Source organism: Macrobrachium nipponense, chromosome 44 (assembly GCF_015104395.2).
Source record: "Macrobrachium nipponense isolate FS-2020 chromosome 44, ASM1510439v2, whole genome shotgun sequence".
NCBI classification, from domain to species: domain Eukaryota; kingdom Metazoa; phylum Arthropoda; class Malacostraca; order Decapoda; family Palaemonidae; genus Macrobrachium; species Macrobrachium nipponense.
The window spans coordinates 17,638,459-17,658,861 of record NC_087221.1 but is presented as its reverse complement, the minus strand read 5'-3'; the positions used below and the strand labels follow the sequence as shown (position 1 = coordinate 17,658,861).

Sequence of the window (20,403 nt, the reverse complement as noted above, 5' to 3'; positions counted from 1 at the left end):
AGAGAGAGATGTTATTGTTACTGTTTAATCTCATTAAACTTAATATTATTTGTAAACTAGTACTGTATATTATTATTTTACCATAAAATTAGTAATGTCCTTAAAGATATACTTATACATACACTTCCAGCCCAAACAGAGGGCGAGAGTTACCACTAAGACACATACTAGTATCTCGTGTGGAGAGAGAGAGAGAGAGAGAGAGAGAGAGAGAGAGAGAGAGACCTGGATTCGAAAGAACTAAAGTCTTACTAATTCACTGTAGTTATTTTCTTTACTGAAGTGATTGCTCTTTACATTTTAATATTAATATTTGAAAATTAGTAAAATCATTTATCATACAAAAAGCCTACATCTCTGTAAGAGAGAGAGAGAGAGAGAATTATTAGTTATGTGATATCATTTAATATCTTATTCAACTTACTTAATACAGGTAAGTTGAATGTATGAAAATGATATTGTTATGATACAATAAAGTTTCATACATACTTACCTGGCAGATATATACGATTGAAGACCCACCCAGCCTCCCCGCAGGAGACAGGTGGAAGAGAGAATCTGATTAGAAAACGGGAATGGTTCCTAGTCCTGCCACCCAGCGGCAGGCCGGTAGATCACCTGACCTACCTGTAGCGTGTGCCGCGAAATTCGAATTTCTGTCGGGGACGACGGAGTCGATAGCTATGTATATATCTGCCAGGTAAGTATGTATGAAACTTTATTGTATCATAACAATATCATTTTAAAATTAGTAAATCATTTTTATATCATAAAAATGTATTTAGGCATGAAAATAATAAAAATACACTAATTAGTGATTATTTATCGTCGGAAAACTCCGCGAATAGGCGAATTCACCGCAAATAATGGGTAGATAAGGTCCAGAGAAAAATCCGCGAATCAGTGAGTCCACGAATCCGGAGAAAGCGAATACGGGGGCCCCACTGTAGTCTCTTTTTCATGTATCAGATCTGCAGAGTATTTACCTACAGGAAAACCAGTTATTTGTAGGGAAAATTCTACATTGTTCTTTTGTTATTGCTGCATCATTCTTACTTGTATGTTTATGTCCTTGTTTTAGGAGCATTCTATTCTCACCTGTCTCAATAGCTGTTTGATATATTTTTTGAAGAATATCCAAAATTTTTGCTTTCTTTAAATGTTTGTAGTAGTCTAGCATTGATCTGAAGGTGAAATGATCAAGCCAGCCATTATCACTGGTAACAAAGTTGTTTTTAGGTAGCTGTGCTTCCCAAGATGGTCAAATGAAATATATTTTAAAAGAATTGGTGTGTTTGTCTAAAACATTTTTTTTCTCTTATTCTGTTTTGTAGCTTACAGTATATCCTTATGTGATTTCTCAAGTAATTTGTAGGGAAATGGCTCCATTGTTCTTTTGTTATTGCTGCACCATTCTTACTTTTATGTTTATGTCCTTGTTTTTGGAGCATTCTCTTCTCACCCATCTCAGTAGCTGTTTGATATATTTTTTGAAGAATATCCTAATTTTTTGCTTTCTTTAAATGTTTGCAGTTGTCTAGCATTGATCTGAAGGTAAAAGGATCAAGTCAAAGTTGTTTTTAGGTAGCTGTGCTTCCCAAGATGGTCAAACAAAATACATTTTAAAATAATTGGTGTATATATTCTGTGTTATAGTCATATTTTCTTTATGTAGGTGAAAGACTAAAATTTTCTTTGAGCACTAGCTGATTTATCTTTTAATCTTTTGCTTTCAGAACTAAGGCCTTTTTGTATGTTAGTGATCTGGCAAGGAAGGACATGCGTGTTCTCACCAAGAAGTCGGAACTGTACATATGGGGCCTTATAACTGTTGGTGTTTTTTATGCTGTTCCTGTTATGCAACTTGTAATTACTTATCAGAGGGTAAGATTTAGCTTTAGTTTGTTTTTAATTGCTTTTACTATTTACCTTTGAAAACTTCATTGAAATTATAGATTAGAGATAAGTTGAGACAGCTCCAAAATTAATTTCTCACTTTTGAAACATTTTTAAAGAAGTGTAGGTATGTTCCAATCCAAGGTTTATGTATAAAACTTGACTTCAGTGTATGTAGTATAAACTTCCACTGTATAAGACCAGTTTATGTCTTAAGCTTTCACTATGTGTTGTTTGATGACAGGCAGGCTTAAGTGGTATCATAAAAGCACAAGTCATTAAGTAGACCTGAAGTGTACTACTTTGGTATTCCTTCAATAATGACAAAATTTTCTTAGTGGTATGTATTTACTAAATTGTATGAACAGTTTAGAATCCCAGGAACCTCCAACTGTGACAGATGTTATGAATATACTGTAGTGTATTTTTCCTGACAATGTGTTATAGTAGTGTAATAAGGTTATCACTCCTGCTGTATCTTTGCTTGCTTTGCCACACTGTATGTAATACTTTAGTAGGAGAAAGAGGCACATGAGGTAAAATTTTCATGCTATTGCTTTTATATTTGTGGTTCATTTATGATTGAGTATGATCATGTCAGTTACTTTATGACGTTAGGTGATACCTTGTGATTCACTGATCTCTGGTGTATTGAAGTTATCAAGAAGTAAGCTGCCTCAAGGTTTCCTTGCAAGGCACTTCTGTATTTATTAGATGTCCAATTTTTCTGCGTATGATCATTTCAAGGTATTTATGGTATCGGGTAAATTTTGTAAGTCATTCATCTTACATTCCTAGGTCCTGGACGAAACTGGAAATCAAGACTTGTGCTACTACAATTTTTGGTGTGCTCATCCACTCGGACCTCTTAGTGATTTTAATCATGTGTTTTCAAACATCAGCTATATTCTCTTTGGTATTCTGTTTATTGGGGTGTGTGCTCGTCGGAACCACCATCATAAGTTGGCAGTTCAAGCCGATTACAAAATTGATAAGGTAAGCACCCATATATCTTTATTTAAATTAAGATAACTAAATTAATATGCTGTAAGCAGGAGAGGCTTTTGTGCAAATAAAAATTATGGTTATTTTGAAAATTAAACTATAATATATTTAGGCAACAAGGTTACTGCACAATGTTATTTAATTTAATTGCATAATAATTATTTTGTATAATGGGTACACAAAAGGTTATTGAATTTTGAAGTTGTGCTATATTCCCTGGTAGTATTCCTGAAGTTATTAGCATTGGTGTATTGGCCTTGATATTTTGCAACGATTACTGCGTATGACATGCATAAGTTTTGTTTTTTGTTTTATTAAGCTTCTATGTCATGAAATTCATAAGGTTATTAACATTGCTCTTTCTTGTAATATATGGTAGTAAGATTTATTTCCTTTCACAGTATTATGGAATACCCCAGCATTTTGGCATATTCTATGCTATGGGGGGTTCACTCATCATGGAGGGACTTCTTAGTGCCTGCTATCACATATGCCCAAATAATTCCAACTATCAGTTTGGTAAGGATTTTTTATTCTTAGAGTGTGAGTTTGTGTGCAATTGTTTTTAGCAGTATTGGACCATGCATAACTATTGTATGTAATTATTCATTACAGTAGGCAGTATGAAAGCTGAACTACTACAAAATCAATGTAGATTTATATTATTAGTTATTATTATTATTTTTTTTTTTTTTTTTTTACTCTATCACAGTCCTCCAATTCGACTGGGTGGTATTTATAGTGTGGGGTTCCGGGTTGCATCCTGCCTCCTTAGGAGTCCATCACTCTTCTTACTATGTGTGCCGTTTCTAGGATCACACTCTTCTGCATGAGCCCTGGAGCTACTTCAGCCTCTAGTTTTTTCTAGATTCCTTTTCAGGGATCTTGGATCGTGCCTAGTGCTCCTATGATTATGGGTACAATTTCCACTGGCATATCCCATATCTTTTTTATATCTATTTTCAGGTCTTGATACTTATCAATCTTTTCTCTCTCTTTATTTTCTACTTTGGTGTCCTATGGTATTGTAAACTCAATAAGTAATACTTTCTTCTTGATTTTGTCAATTAAATTCACATCTGGTCTATTGGCACACATCACCCTATCTGTTCTGATACCGTATTATTATTATTGTTGTTAGCCAAATTGCCAAAGGGCTTTAACAGGGAAAGGAACATAGGAAAGAAAACAGTTGATATAAAATAGTCAAACCATGAAAAGTTACTCAAGTGAGCCTGCTCAGTATTACCAGATGTTCTTTGCTATGTATTTATGGCTTCAGCTACATTGCTTTCTGTCTTTTAATTTTTTTTTTGTCCACTCAGTTTCTTTAACTTTACCTTATTCCACTTTTCACCTCTTATTTAATGCAGATCATCGTGGCAAACTATGAGAGTAGAAGTGTAACTTGTTTGCCTCCATAATGTACTGTATGATGTTAAAGCAGAATAATGCGTGCAATAGTGAGAATTATAACGATAATTCGGCAGTTGGTCATCATTCGTTAAATGAAGCGTTTTTGGAATTTTGCCGCCATCTACATAAACCCAAAGACTGTTCCTGTAAGGTTGAAATGTATAGAAAACTAAAAAAACTTGATCAGGCATTAAGTGGCATAAATTGTATACACAAATATGTCTTTTATATAATTGAAATATGTAAATCTGTTATGTGAAGTTTAAATTTTCAACGATTACACATACTTAAAACCAAAGACAACAATATGCAGAGTAGAGGAAAATGAATAAAATACATACTGTGAACTTGTAAAAAGTTGTAAGTGCATAAAGCATGCTGTATTATTTACTGTAAAATATGTTGTTATTTTCAGCCTGAATTATGTACACATGATAAGATTCTGTCTATGATAGGTACCTTACAAAGATTACAGTGTTACTATTAATTATTGGCCATTGTGTACAACCCTCATACATACTTTATATTGGACAACAGTTCTGAAATGATTCTAATGTCTTTTTTGTTGCAGATACATCTTTCATGTATGTGATATCTGTGCTGTCCATGCTGAAGATATATCAAACCAGACATCCAGACATAAATGCTAGTGCCAGTGCTGTGTATTCAGCCCTAGCATTTGCTGTCCTTTTGGGTGTTATAGGAGTAGTTGCTGGAACTGTTTACTTTTGGATAATATTTGGTTTGATCCATGTTACCTCGTGTCTTCTTTTGTCTGGACATATATATTACATGGGCAGATGGAAATGTGGTAAGTGTAAGAACAGTTTTGCATTTTTATTTATGCTATATGGGAATGAGAAAGTAAATATGAAACTGAATAGGTTATCAAGTCTATGAGTGTAAACAGGAGACCTGTTAATCCTATAATTCTTCAATTAAGGATTTATTGAAATGGAAGTTTCTTTTTGCATTATGTACTGTTGGAAGAGGAAGTAGACCATTTTGAATGAATGCAAAATACTTGGTGTACTTTCAGTAGTTCCCAAGTGAATTATTTACCGCTGTGCCCTCTGCAGCTGTAACTAGTTATTGAGTGTCCACACTACCAGTGTTGAGGAAACTCAAAGAGACTCTTAAGAGATGAGATTGTCCTTTAACACCTATGATATGAGACATGGATGATGGAGAGAAATGAACTTAGGATTACCAAGGATTTGGGTGATACCCATAAACACTATCCTTCACAACAAAGGTTCACAGATATCTGTGACTGTAAGGTCTTCTCATACGAGTGTTTGGTGATGGGTCCAGATGCTAGTGACTGTATTTTCAGTGACTGTATGTATAGCTGCCTGTCTATAACATCTACATATTTGTCTCATATATCACTGATCCCCAATTTAGGTAAGGATGGATTTTGGATGTGTATATTGTGTATACCTTTACTGTGAATGACTTGAGCAAGAAAAGTTGATACATAACAGAATAGTGCCAAGCTGGAAACTGGTAGAATTAAAATTAAACTTGTGCGATCCAGGGACTTGGCATCTATACCAGGTCATGGGGCATGTATACCCAGAATGCCCTCGGCGTTGTGTGACCCGCCAGTTATACTTCTAACCCAGATTAGACTGCTAGAGGGGTGGTTCGAGGTGAGCCTGTAACTGTTAAGACCTCAGGTTTGTTAGTTATGAAAAATACAAATTAGTTACAAATTTGTCATTTCTTCATATGCGAAACAAACCTTCGGTCTTAACATTAGGGTAGACTTACTTATTGGAGGGAGGTAAGTCTCTAACTGACTGGGAGTTTGCCACCTATATCCATTTCCAAATATTAAGAGTATTCCAAGAGAATGGACTATAAACCCTTGAACCAAAGATATAAGAAAATCTATTGGTTTCCCTCACTGGGTGCTGGTATCATGCCATGGTTTATAAACTGGGAAAACAGAGGACCCTCCATTCTCATAAACCACTCTTGTCCCTTGTATCTGAATCTACCATCACCCCTCCCTTCCTTATTACCGAGAGGGATGTGTTTCTACTGAAAAGTATACTATACATTAACATAACTTTACAGTATGGCTGACCACCTCACCTGCATCTAGTCCATTCCAGCTTATGATGGTACTCTCCTTCATACTGCCTGTAGGTAAAGGAGTAGAAAGAAAGTAGTAAAGAAAAAAGACCAGTCATCCCATTCATTCTACTTTCATACCTTCATCTTAGACTAGACACAAACTGACCCACCAGGGGTACTGGATGAGCTATACCACTTGCTGGGCCTCCACCACTGGACCCAAGGAAAAAGTATCCAAGGATCTATGTGCAACGTCTTTTAAATAAAAGGAAGTGAAAGTCGTTTGGCGTTTCCAAACACCAACTTTCAGAATTCTCTCCAAAGACATATCTTCTTGAATGCCAAAGAAGCACTCAAGCCTCTAATGTCATGAGCCCTAGCCCTCTCCTGGCTATCTGACCCCCTGTCTTCTGTCATGTAGGCATTCCTGATCATTTCTCTTAGCCAAAACGATATTGTATTCCTGGACACTTCCTTTTTGTTCCGTCTTGTACTTACGAACAACCTCCTGCACCCCGGCCTGAGGTGCCTTGTCCTCCTTAAGTACTCTCTTATTACCCTGACGGGACACAGAAGCATCTCATCTTTGTCATCATCTACAAAATCTGCCAGAGAAGGTATGGAAAAAAGAGTCAAATCTGCCGTCCACTATTGATGGGTTTTGAGTTTTGGCCACGAATTCTGGTACAAACTCGAATGCCATTGACTTTCAACCTCTCGAGTGCTTTACAATATATGACAGGCCATGTAGTTCCCCCACCCTTTTGGTTGAAGCTAGGGCCAATAAGAAGACTGTCTTCAGGGTCAGGCTCCTATCTGTGGACTGCCTTAGTGGTTCTAAGGGGGTTTTGTCAGTCTAACCTAATGTTAGGACCTCAGGTTTGTAAGTTATGAAAAATACAAATTAGTTACAAATTTGTCATTTTCGCAGAGATTCTCTCTTTGACATGTGATACCTACATATTGTGCAAGAATAATTTACTTTCACTTTTGTTCTCACTTTCAAAATCCAGATCAATGAAATTCTTTGGAGAGCTTTTCTTTCCGCTTAAGATTCTGGTTGATACTTAATTACTACAGTGAACATAATAACTTTGAGATTCCAGCCAGTGCAACAATATTCTGTAGATTACATCTTATGCCTTCAGACTTTTTGGAGATTCAGACTTGCTCGTCATTCCTACAGACATTGTAATTTGCAACTAGCAATGAAAAAAAAGATGAGTGACAATGAGAATGATTTCAAGAATTGTAGCAACTGCCTTGTATCCAGGAGCCATTTCTTTTGCCCTTTTCTTGCAAGCATCCACACAAGTACCAGGAGCTTGAGTGTGATCTTGACCTCTTGTTCAGTTTCTTTGCTTCCAAAAAGGATAGAGTTGCTCACAAGTGTCCGTCTGTTATTGCTGCAGCCCTTAATTTGGGGAAAGGAGAGCAACGCAATTCACAACTCTCCAAGGCAGTTGAAGAAAGACTGATGCATCACAAGGTTCCAAGCTTGGTCAGTGACCAACATCCACTGCGTATATGCATGAATAACCAGATGCCTCAGATTTCTTGCTTTACAATCTTTGATTGTTTTTAACCAGTTTCCAGGTAGCATTAGAAGGTTATCCTGTTGTCAAGACCTCAGGTTTGTTAGCTATGAAAAATGCAAATTGATTAAAAGAATTTGTCATTTTGTATGTAAATTACTCATATGGTAGAATTCTTATAATTGAAGAGCTCAAAGGGTAGCTAAAGGGAAAATTGAATATACAAGTAACATAAATAATGAATAAAGAAGAGCAGGATTCTGTCAGGACACATGGTCATTGTGCAAAATCTTCCATTTTCATTTGACAAATAGCTTTCATGTTGTTGGTACCCATGGATTCTTGTACAAAAGGAGCTTGACACTAATACAAAAATAAAAGAGCTTGGCAGGTTTCTTTATCTTAATTTCTGGTAGTGTGCTTGTAAAGATAGTGGCCTATTTAAAAGGAACCATGAGTGAATGAAACTTGCAGTAGATTACAGTAGGTCACTTTTAAACAGAGTAAGTGAGGTTTAGGCTGAGGTCAAATACCAGCACTGCAGAGAATGTAAAGAAAGAACTAATAGCAAAGTGTTGGAGGATGTTGCATGCTGATCTCAGTGAAAGAAAATGCCTACCAGAAGTGCTGCTGTTAGTGAATTTAAGGCCAGCAGAGGCTGGTTTGAAAAATTCAGAAAGTGAATTGGCATACAAAGTGTGCTTACTTCAGTGATTAAGGACATGTACAAAATTTTGTGGAGAATTATCATCCCAACAAAGGGGTTGTAATCCGTGCCTACAACATGTTTAATGACAATGCCGCTTTCAACCTAGGTAAATTTTAAAGAAACGCCAGAATCAAATGTCTGGACAGTTTTGTTGTGCGACAGGGGTCCAGTGACTCAAGCTGGTCCTAGTGCTAGTATAAAACAAAAAGGGGACGTAACCTCAGATAGTGCCAGTAAAAAACAAAGAAAAGTAACCCCAGATAGGTCCTTGATACCTGAAGTCCTTCTGGAGGGAGATTCCCTTTCAAACAATAACATCTTCTCCTCCCTGTCCTCCTCTCCATCTTCCATATGGTAACAAGTGTCTTCTGTGAAGGTAAGAGTGATGTTAAATGTTCATTTATTCATTTCACTAGCCATTTGTATTTATTTCTCATTGTTTTCTGTCTTTAAAACTGTTTATTCCTTATAAAATGCATTTTTGTAAATATTTTGGGTGTCTGGATCACAGTAATTGTATTTACATTATTCCTTATGGGAATTATTGTTTTGGATTATGTATGAAAACCGAGGTTCCACTGTATTAGGAAAATCAATGCTTTGACGTATTTTGCATTGGGGTGTCCACGCACCCCGAAGTATGAATGATATTTTTCCCTGGAGGAGTAATGTAGGGTTAAGATAAGACACTAATATGGTCATTTGAGTGAATTTTCCAACATTTATAAGCTCAATCTTGTGGACTTAGACTTGTCATCTTATGTCATCTTATGTGTGTTCTTTCGTATTTGATAATTGAAAGGAAATTGCTTTCTGTCACACTCCTCTAAATCAAATGGTAACTCCCTAAACTTGCAGGCCTCCAGAGACCTTAGTAAGTCTCATTGAGGCATTATTGGTTTGCTTAATTTTTCTTTAGATTTAGCAAAGTAAATAGTGAACAGTATATTGTTTTAAAGTGTACAATACTAAAATTGAAGATTCCATAGTGGCCTAGAGCTACAATATCATTCATCTCAGATGTAAGTGAAAGAGTATGATGAAGAGTTGTTTCTCTTGTAAGTCAAATTTTCAAGGTTTACTTGCGTCTGGAACTTCATTAGGTGTAGTATTCACTTCTCATTTCCCTGTTGCTGTCTACTTGAGATTAGTCCCCAATAGCGCTGTCTTGCAATAAGTTTGTTGAGATTCTTGTTAGAGCTGTTTAAAGTGTAAGTTAATACACCTAGATACACTTGGGGCACTTCAGTCGCTCTGTTAGATGGTTTTCCCTTTGTTCATTGTCTTTTACATCTTTCACCTTTCTTTAAGTATAAATACTATATTATTTTTGCCATTCTTGAAGCCATGAGCCTAGGAACCAATATCTCCTCATTGACCTTTGGAGTGTTGCTTATGTGCCATATTATTACATCTTCATAAATAGCAGGATGGTAAGGTTTGGTCTGGGCACACTCTGGGGTCTTTGACTCAAAGGCTTTAGCAAGTTGTTGTAGCTAGGAGAGCTGTTTCACAGAATAAAACTGTGTAATTGATGGGTTTGTATGAAAACTTGTTTTCTTTGGTAAAGATTAGTCTCGTGTATCCTCTGTAAGTAGTCAGTGCTTTGTTAGCTTCCAAAAGAATGAATGAAATGATTAATATAAAAATTGCCCTTGAGGTGCTGATGTGCACAAAAGCTATTTCAGTTTTGTCCGTACAAGTTATATCAGAGAACTTAAGTTCACGTAAAAGATCTATTGTTCATATGCAGAAGAAACCTTCGGTCTTAACAATTGGATAATCTTTATTGCGCCAGCTGGAAACCAGTTAAAACAGTCAAAGATGGTATAGCAACTTCTGCACGTTTCTTTTTAAAGAAAAATACTTTCCGCACAAACCAGTTACTTAAAGCCCCTGGAATGTACTGTATGATAAATAGTGTAATACAATTATAGCTTGCATCTGTGTAGAAACAAAGTTTTAAGAATTGTATTTAAATGGATTTCTAAGTTCTATTGTTTGGATTCAATCTGACAAGCAGCAGAAGGAAGAGGTACACTGTGTTAGAGGGTGATTTAGATAACCACTGGTAGCATTCTACAAGTATTTTCAATAGCTGAATGTTGCACTTTTACTTCTCTCACGAAGAGTCAGAAAAGGCATCTTTGAAATACATATATGAATGTCAGATATCTTTTAGATAAGAAGAATTTTTATTTTTTTTATATTATTGTTTATTTCTATTAGCATCTTATAGGAATTATACAAATACAACTTTTTTTAGCAACCTCAATATTTAATTCCATTTAAGACTGCATTTTGAAATCAGGGTTATTATCATTTAAGATCTTCAGTAGTACTGTTATAAATTTATTTGTTTACTGTGGCTTCTTGTATGACCAATCTTCTACTATGTTTGTAATTTCAGCCATTCATGGATTTATTGTTTCATTAGTTTTTCTATGTAATCTAATAGAAAATCAATTAAAAGAAAAGCCTAGGATGTTTAAATTTCATTGATAGTAAACTCTTTTACAGTGGTTTTATTAAAATCATGGATCATTGGAACTTTGATTACAGTATTACAGTATATTCTTCTTGGTATTTATGTCAATTTTTCAATTGCCTAGGAGTATCTAAGCCAGATATATAGTTTTATCCTGTTTGTTGTGTTCCAGATTGTAATTTATTACAAATTTAAAAATGTTGATGTCTGTTTCAGATTTGAGCGTTTTCAGGCGTTTTAAATCCTGGTTTTTGAGTGAGCTTAGTTACCCTTGGGGCATGTTACGTCCAATGTATTGTGATCGCATGGTGCTTTTACTCCTTGGAAATGCTGCTAATTGGGGTTTAGCAATTTATGGCATGGTTTGGACACCATCGGATTTTGCATCGTACCTCCTCATCATTTTCCTCACAAATCTTCTCCTGTACATTGCATTTTATATTATCATGAAGGTAAGTCTTATTTAGTTATTTATATTCAGAAATATTTACTTTTATTCTTAAAAATTCCCTTTAGCAAGTAGTTGTGGTCTTCATGAACCTGAGCATATCTTCAGAAGCTTTTAGGAAATGTGATTGCATTCATTCAGCTTTAATGCTCTTGACTTGTGATTTTCTTACAAGAAAAGTCAGTTGAAGGAAGAAACTTTCTTCATGTTAAACATGAATTCAGAATTGTTTTAGAGATTTATTTTGTTATCTTGAAAATTTTGATGAGATTAATTTTCAGGTTACCAATTTATACTTTAATGGTAAAAAATTGGCATGTTTTGTCTTTGTTATTTTTTTCAGTATATATGTAGTATTTATTGATGTGTTAAGGAGTTGACAAATAGAAGACCTGAGACCAGGCACAAGGAAATATTGTTGTTAGAACTTGACAGTTGTCTAGAACTCCTACAATAAGAAACTGACAGAATGGAGATACATGGTCAGTGTCCCGGGATTGCAAGGTGTCTCAGACCTTACAAAGAAGACTGTTGGAGTATGCAAAGGGGTAGACATGATCTTGGTCCCAAACCTGCTTGGGTACTGTTGGTTACCTGGTAGAATGACAGTCAAAGAGACAGACTTCATTGTTGGCCTAGGCTTTGAATATGAAGTGGGGTACTGGAATCTAAGAAGACTGATAGAGCAGTCTTAGCATTATTATTCCTGAAGCATAGTTGGGCTAGTGTACCTTATAGGTATGACAAGCAGAAGGATCAACATTTCCGCAGCCCTGGTTTTTGACCTATGAGTCGAGCATCCTGTCAACAACAGACATAACCAAGAGCTGTGATGCATGTAGACAGCAACGAGAGTTAGAAGAGTCAGACACAACTTAAGCTTGTACCTGGACATGGAAAAGTTATCTGCACCATAGAAACAGCCTGTAGATGTGGCAAACTTGATCTGGGTCCCATTACCTGTAGAGATGATATATAGACTTGGCAGATACTGCTGAGCTATTGTTGGCAATGGAAACCCCTGACAGGATAAAGACAAGACTCAGGGCCAGTGCAGTACTAGACTAGCTTGACAGAATTATAGTATACTTAGCATTGTCTGTGCAGTCCTCCTTTACCAGTTGTAAAGGGATTTATCATACATCACTTTCATCATGGGAAAGGCAGGGATGCCTTCAACCTGTAATACAAGTTTTTGGCCAAAAATTAAATTTAATTTTTTGTGTAATTTGGAATATTGTACTAAATATGCAAATGCAGGAAATGAATAGGAAACAAGAGAGATACCTACATATAAAAATTTTGAAAAGCTGTTATCCCTAAATTAATTTTGAAAATCTGTTATCCCTATATTTGATGTCCAATCCTCTGTGTCTTATAAGTCTATTAGCATTGTATTTGTTCCTACATGATATACAAACAGTCTGTCCTTTACAATAGGAAATGCTTGAGGCGTAGCCTGGACACAGCTGCTGAAATCTTCAAACAAGGCGGTTCGGTAGTTAACTACTGGTCCGGTTGTTGGTACTCCCTCTGACCGGACGTAATTTGGAATATTGTACTAAATATGCAAATGCAGGAAATGAATAGGAAACAAGAGAGATACCTACATATAAAAATTTTGAAAAGCTGTTATCCCTAAATTAATTTTGAAAATCTGTTATCCCTATATTTGATGTCCAATCCTCTGTGTCTTATAAGTCTATTAGCATTGTATTTGTTCCTACATGATATACAAACAGTCGGCCCTTTACAATAGGAAATGCTTGAGGCGTAGCCTGGACACAGCTGCTGAAATCTTCAAACAAGGCGGTTCGGTAGTTAACTACTGGTCCGGTTGTTGCTTTTGGCTGTCGGCGTGGAAGGACGTGTTGTCACCATTCTGTAACCGACTGTTATTCGGTGTTATCTTCAATTCTTCTATCCTGGTGGGATTTTTCCTTGTATTTCTGTCGAATAAGTGGTTGTGTAAGTGTTTGTGATGAATACTCGGCAAATCCTTGATTTGCAGCCGATGTTGCCCTCTGCCCCGAGCCAGTCCTGCCTGGGGTAAACAGCAAGAAGTCTGCGCTTCTTTAGGTGTAGACCCTCACTCCCATCGTGGTTCCTGCCAGGGGCATAAATGTGGTGGTGAAGTGATGTGTGCGGAGTGTTCCCTTTGGTCTGCATCCCAGTGGGGGAAGTTTGCCGGGAGGAGGAGATATGTTAAGAAGCCTAAACCCATGGTGGGGAGCAGTACACCCCCAACTACTCTGCCACCCCTTCAGGGGAGGCCTCTCTCTCCACTTCCTCCTCCAATGAGTTGAGGGGGGAAAGGGAGGGGGACGCCTGTGGCTGTGGACCTTGGTAATGCTCCTCTTAGGCCCTCCTCCAGAGCGAGGTGTGAACCCCCCCAACCTGACTTTTCCTTCTGCAGGTGAGGTGTCGGGTATAGGCCAGGCATGGTCTTCCCTTGGGTTCATGGGACCCCCATCCTTAGAGGCGTTGCTGGCTCATCTGAACCGAGCATCCAGCAGTGCTGTTACTCACACTGTAGTCACCACCACCATGACCCAGCCCGGCTACTACATGCCGCCACACCTGGTATGGTCTCATAACCCCACAAGCATCTCCTCTTCAGCATTGATGGGTGCCCAACAACATATGCCATCCATCCACCTTCCAATGCTCCCAGTGCCTCCCTCTCCTGGTTTCAGGGTGCCCCTGTTGGCAGTATCCAGGTTTCCTGCTTCTCCCCTGTCTCCCATGGCAATGACAGGGATGCCAGTGCCAGCCATACCTACCATCATGCCTGCTGCTGTTTCTGCCTCTGAACCTGGCCCTATTCCAGTGCCCCCATTGCCTCCCTCTCCTGGTTTCAGGGTGCCACCGTTGGCAGTATCCAGGTTTCCTGCTTCTCCCCTGTCTCCCATGCCAATGACAGGGATGCCAGTGCCAGCTGTAGCTGCCATCATGCCTGCCGCTGCTCTTGCCCATGAACCTGGCCCTGTTCCTGTGACAGGACCTGTCTCTTTTTCCAACCCTGTTCCTGTCCCTGCACCCAGTATCAGAGTAGCTGATGTTCCTTCGGTAGCCCTGACTACGATCCTGCAGAAGCTGTCAAAGAGGAAGTTGAAGAAGAAGAGATTGAGGAAGGTGTTGTCATCTTCGTCTTTGTCATCGTCGTCTTACCGCAGGGCCTGACTCTTGCCCTGTACGGGCCACTTCAGGAGTCCTCAGACAGGGATCTGACCCTCAAGACCATCTTTCTGCTAGCACTTACATTGGCACAGAGAGTAGGCGAACTGTATGGTCTTTCTTTTGATATTAAACACTCAAGGGGTTGGGGGTCGCTTACGCTCGACTTTGTCCCGGATTTTGTAGCGAAGACTCAGAATCCATCGGTCACTGATGCTAGGTTTGAGTCCTTCACCATCTCCTCCCTGAGTAACTTTGTTGGTGATGATCCAGATGTGATGCTACTTTGTCCCATTGAGCACTATGGCACTACCTGAAGAGGACTTGCCATCTCTGGCCTGAGTGTCAACGACTCATCATTAGCACCAGTGGTTCCAAGAAAAAGGTGTCTAAGAACACTGTTTTTTTCTGGCTTTGTGAGACGATCAGGAAGGCATACTCTGCTGCTGGCGACGACACTGATACACTTCGTCCGAAAGATCATGAGGTTAGGGGCATTGCCCCGTCCCTCGCATTCCATAAGAATCTGTCAGTTCAACAGGTTTTGAAAGTTGCGGTCTGGGCAAGCCAGACCACCTTCACTTCTCATTACCTTGGTGATACTGCCCACAGATCCTTGGACACATTTTCCTTGGGACCAGTGGTGACTGCTCAACAGTTGTGTAGCTTACCCAGCTCCTCTAACTGGACAGAGTCACATCTTGCCTTGTTGTATGGTATGAGTGAGCATGACTGGAGTGACTGGCTCTCCTTTCATCCTACTCTTTCCCTCCGGGTAGAGAGTAATGCAGACAGTTACATGCTGGACCAAGTGCAGATGCAGGTAAGACACTCTTTAGAGTAACCTATCTATTTTTTTTATTAGTTAATAGAAGCAGATATCCACCCCTTCCCTTACAAGGTAGGGAAGGGGTCTTGAAAGAAGACAAACCCATAACTTGTATTTGCCTTATACTTTCCGACATATGGTTCTTTGCTTTCCCGTAGGGTGGGGGAGGTGGGAGACTCATACCTCTCCCTTTTGATAAAAGCCCAGAAGACTAACTCTGATCTTGGAGTTCCATAACTCTTATCAGATGCTAGGGGCTGGATCATCTTCCTTGCTCTTATGACCAGGAAGAGAACCCCAGGTAGGCTTGAACCCCAGTGGTTCACTGGATCTCACTCAGATTCCTCCCCCCAATCAGTGAGTCTTCCTATTGTAAAGGACAGACAGTTTGTATATCGTGTAGGAATAAATCACAATTTTCAAAAGTAAATTGTAGTTTTCCTAACTATACAAACCTAGGTCCTTTACACTTAGTGCCCACCTCATACCACCCCTCAATCTGTTACTTAGGCCGAAAGCAAATTGTAATGTTTACATCCAGTCGGAGGGAGTACCAATGACAGGACCGGTAGTTAACTACCAAGCCGTCTTGTTTGAAAATTTCAGCGGCTTTATCCAGGTTACGCCCCAAGCATTTCCTATTGTAAAGTACCTAGGTTTGTATAGTTACAATTTACTTTCAAAAATTGTGATATTTTATGTGAAGTATTTACCCTTCATATTATGCATATAATCTGTAACTCCTTTAATGTACAGCGAGAAGTATATTTTGTAAGTTTTTGTCAGAGAACTATGTTAATATCATTTCCTTATCTTTTATTTGTTTTTAATCTTAAGTCAAAGAACTTTTCTGAAATTCACAGATACTAGTAACATGAAAAATGAGTTTTTAACCCTCTTACGCCGACTGGACGTATTTTACGTCGAAATTTTTTGTCTCCCGTGTGCCGACTGGAAGTATTTTACGTCGACTTACAAAAGTTTTTTTTAAAATTCGCGGAAAAATACTTATAGGCCTACCAGCCTAAAACTTTTGAATCACGCGCCTTGGGGGATGCTGGGAGTTCACGGATCAAGGTGTTGTTTTGTTTACAATCGTTACGCAGGCGCGCAAGCGCGAATTTCTTTCTTGCCGCACTAAAAAGTATGTGACACATCTCGGAAATTATTTCGTCACTTTGACATAATTTTTGTACCATTGTAAATTAGCCGTTACATGAAGTATTATATATGAAAATGTGCGCATTTTTATGTAGAATACAACAATAAAATACTCATGATTGTAGCTTTTATCAGTTTTGAGATATTTTCATATAAATAACGATAATTGCCAAAATTTCAACCTTCGGTCAACTTTGACTCTACCGAAATGGTCGAAAAACGCAATTGTAAGCTAATTGGAAGTCTCTAGCACAATATTTCGATTTATGGTGAATTTATGACAAAACTTTTTCCTTACGTCCGCGTGGTAACTCGTCCGAAAAAAATCATACATGCGATTGTGGTAATGTTTGCACCCTTTTAAAATTAGCCGTTATATAAAGTTTTATATATGGAAATGTGCGCGATTTCATGCACAATACAACTAAAAACAACCCATGGTTGTAGCTTTTATCAGTTTTGAGATATTTTCATATAAATAACGATAATTGCCAAAATTCAACCTTCGGTCAACTTTGACTCTACCGAAATGGTCGAAAAACGCAATTGTAAGCTAAAACGCTTATATTCTAGTAATATTCAAGCATTTACCTTCATTTTGCAACAAATTGGAAGTCTCTAGCACAATATTTTGATTTATGGTGAATTTATGAAAAAAATAACATTTTCTTTACGTCCGCGCGGTAACTCTTCCGAAAAAATCATACGTGCGATTGTGGTAATGTTTGCACCATTTTAAATTAGCCGTTGCATAAAGTTTTATATATGAAAATGTGCGCAATTTCATGTAGAATACAACAAAAAATAATTGAAGGTTGTAGCTTTTCTCATTTTCGAAATATTTGCATATAAATCCCGATAAATAGAAAAAAAACCACGTTCGGTCAACTTTGACTCTACCGAAATGGTCGAAAAACGCAATTGTAAGCTAAAACTCTTACAGTCTAGTAATATTCAGTTATTTATCTTCATCTTGAAACAAATTCGAAGTCTCTAGCAAAATATTTAGATTTATGGTGAATTTAAAAAAAATCTTTCCTTCCCTCCGCGCGCGGATTCTCCGCCACAAATCTCCGAAATACGTACGTCCCATTCTTGGAATATTTGCTCCATTTCATATTAGGCATTTCATAGAGTTTTATATATGAAAATGTGCGCAATTTCATGTAGAATAAAACTAAAAATATTTGAAGGTTGTAGCTTTTCTTATTTCCGAAATAATTGCATATAAAAAATATATATATAAAAAAATTCGACATTCGGTCAACTTTAACTTGTCAGATATGGTCAAAAACTGCGATTGTAAGCTAATACTCTTACTATACTAAGCTAATACTCTTACAGTATAGTAATATTCAATCATTTGTCTTCATTTTGAAAGAAATTGGAAGTCTCTAGGACAATATTTAGATTTATGGTGAATTTTTGAAAAAAATATTTGTTTACGTCCGCACGTTACGAATTCATGCATTATTTTGTGATAATATTTTCTCTGTGTTGCTTTTATCATTTTACAATGTGTTATATACCAAAATGATCGCAATTTAGTGTACATTACAAGGAAAAAAAAGTAACTTGTTACCTTTAACCGTTTTGCGCACGGCGCGATTTAAATACAATTATATATGAAATTTCGTTTTTGCGCTATCATATATCGCATTATTTATATATGATAATGATAATTTTTTTCATTTCTGATGGTTGCATACTAAACTTCAGGCAATGACAAAAAAAGGAGCCAAAAATGAACTCTTAATCTTGAACACTAAGCGCGCTGTGATTTTTTGAAAAAAATTTTTTTTCTGCTTCCGCGCTCACTCCGAAACACCTCCGGCACACGGGAGACAATTTTTTATTTACCGCTCTGGCGTAAGAGGGTTAATCAGTCTTCCTTAGAATAAAATTATAGTATATCACAGAGCTTGTTTTTCAGACACCTTCCTGATAAAATTTGCTTAGAGATCAGTTTCCAAGATCTTCAGTATGTAGCATTGATAGGGTCAAGCTAATCTTTTGAGCTGTTATGAATTTCATGGTTGAATTTATGTAAAAGCTACAGCTGTATGTCATCTTGACACTATTTATGTTTGTCCTACTGACAATATTTGTATGTCTTTTCAGTTACGTCATGGAGAGCGGCTCCTTTTGCAGTCAGTTGTGTATCTTGTATTGTGTTTGTTAGGATGGGGTGCAGCAATTTTCTTTTACTTGCACCACACTACCACTTGGGCATTAACGCCAGCACATAGCAGACAGTACAATCAAGAATGCTTGCTGCTTCACTTTTATGACACCCATGATGTATGGCACTTCTTATCAGCCGGAGCCATGTTCTTTGGATTTATGGTAAGTCCTATCATGAAGTTTCGAGCGTCCGTTTTAATATTTTTAAAATTTTGAATTTTTTATCTACATATTTTGACAGTTTTAAGTGTCTCAGTTCTCAGATTTTTTAATATTTTATGATTTGTGGAATAGTAATTTATTTTTATTTCCACTGTTGTAATGGTTATAGATAAATGAAAGATAAGTACATTGTTAGTTAGTAATTATTTTTATGGTTATTAGGAAGCAGAGTACTTTTTGTAGGTGGCCAGTTGCACATTGAATATCTCAATTATATGGGCTAGTCGACCCCCTCCTATTCATGGTTCCTGATTTGTGGACTCATCTATTCATGGATTTTTCTATGAAACAAATAGTACACATTATTCACAGAAAATTTGCCTAATCAGAGTATTTTTCATATAGAAATATTCTAATTACTGTATTATATATCATTTTTGTGACTAATTGCATTGTTTTTCTTATAGAACTATTGAAATACTTGGGTATAAGCATTTGTAGAGGGGTTTTCTGCCCCCTAGGGTTCTGTATCAACTTAAAATTAAAATGGATCACTCTGAACTTTATTGTCTTTTCTAAAGTACTGACTTAGTATTTGTGACTATTGCTTATTGAGGTGAGCATTACTCAGTAGGGTGGGTGTCCCTACTTGTCACATCGCAGATACATTACTGCTCCAGATTTTATATGATGAATATTAGGGGTATTAATTAGTAGTCCATCTTTGTTTACTTTAATACAACCAGTAGCAAGTAATGGTTCTTTTGAGAGTTTTTATTATTATGATAGAATATAGAAGTCGGATTAGATTTTTACTGTTCAAATTTACGTTTAATATGAATGGGAAATGGGTATTGTATTTGTTTACATGAATTAAAAATACTTGCAGCTTTAAAGTTGCTCTAGTTTTCTTTGCCAACTGACCAGGTTGTAGAGTAATTATAAAAGCTTGTGACCTGTAGTACACTTATGTGAAATACTTAATACAGTATATTAGTTGTATGTAATTATGCACAATTTATTTTGAGAATACAGTCTTTATTCTCATTTAGGCCTGAGGATAATTACTTAACCTATTTTGGGTCGTCATGTTGCTGACTTTTCCCTCTTTCTCAGCCAGTTAACGGTTAAACAAATTAGGTTAGCTTCATAAAATTGTTTAGCTTTATATCTAATGGTATTATCAAATTTGAACCTAGATAGTTTAAAAAAAACCTAGTTTAAACCGTATATGGTCTTTTGTCTCTTGTAATGTTTAGATATAAAAACAGTTAGTAATTCAAGTTCCTTAGCTATTTTCACACTCCC

General features: G+C 37.1%; 1 protein-coding gene across 1 annotated transcript in view; it reads left to right on the top strand.

Annotated features, from left to right (window-relative positions):
• LOC135204058 (SID1 transmembrane family member 1-like) overlaps positions 1-20,403 on the top strand; it is a 72,451-nt gene that overhangs the window by 41,110 nt on the left and 10,938 nt on the right. The window contains exons 9-14 of the mRNA XM_064234029.1: positions 1,737-1,884; positions 2,695-2,892; positions 3,303-3,420; positions 4,889-5,128; positions 11,351-11,586; positions 18,871-19,095. Coding sequence (XP_064090099.1) covers positions 1,737-1,884; positions 2,695-2,892; positions 3,303-3,420; positions 4,889-5,128; positions 11,351-11,586; positions 18,871-19,095 — 1,165 coding nt within the window. The remainder of the gene's footprint in view (positions 1-1,736; positions 1,885-2,694; positions 2,893-3,302; positions 3,421-4,888; positions 5,129-11,350; positions 11,587-18,870; positions 19,096-20,403) is intronic.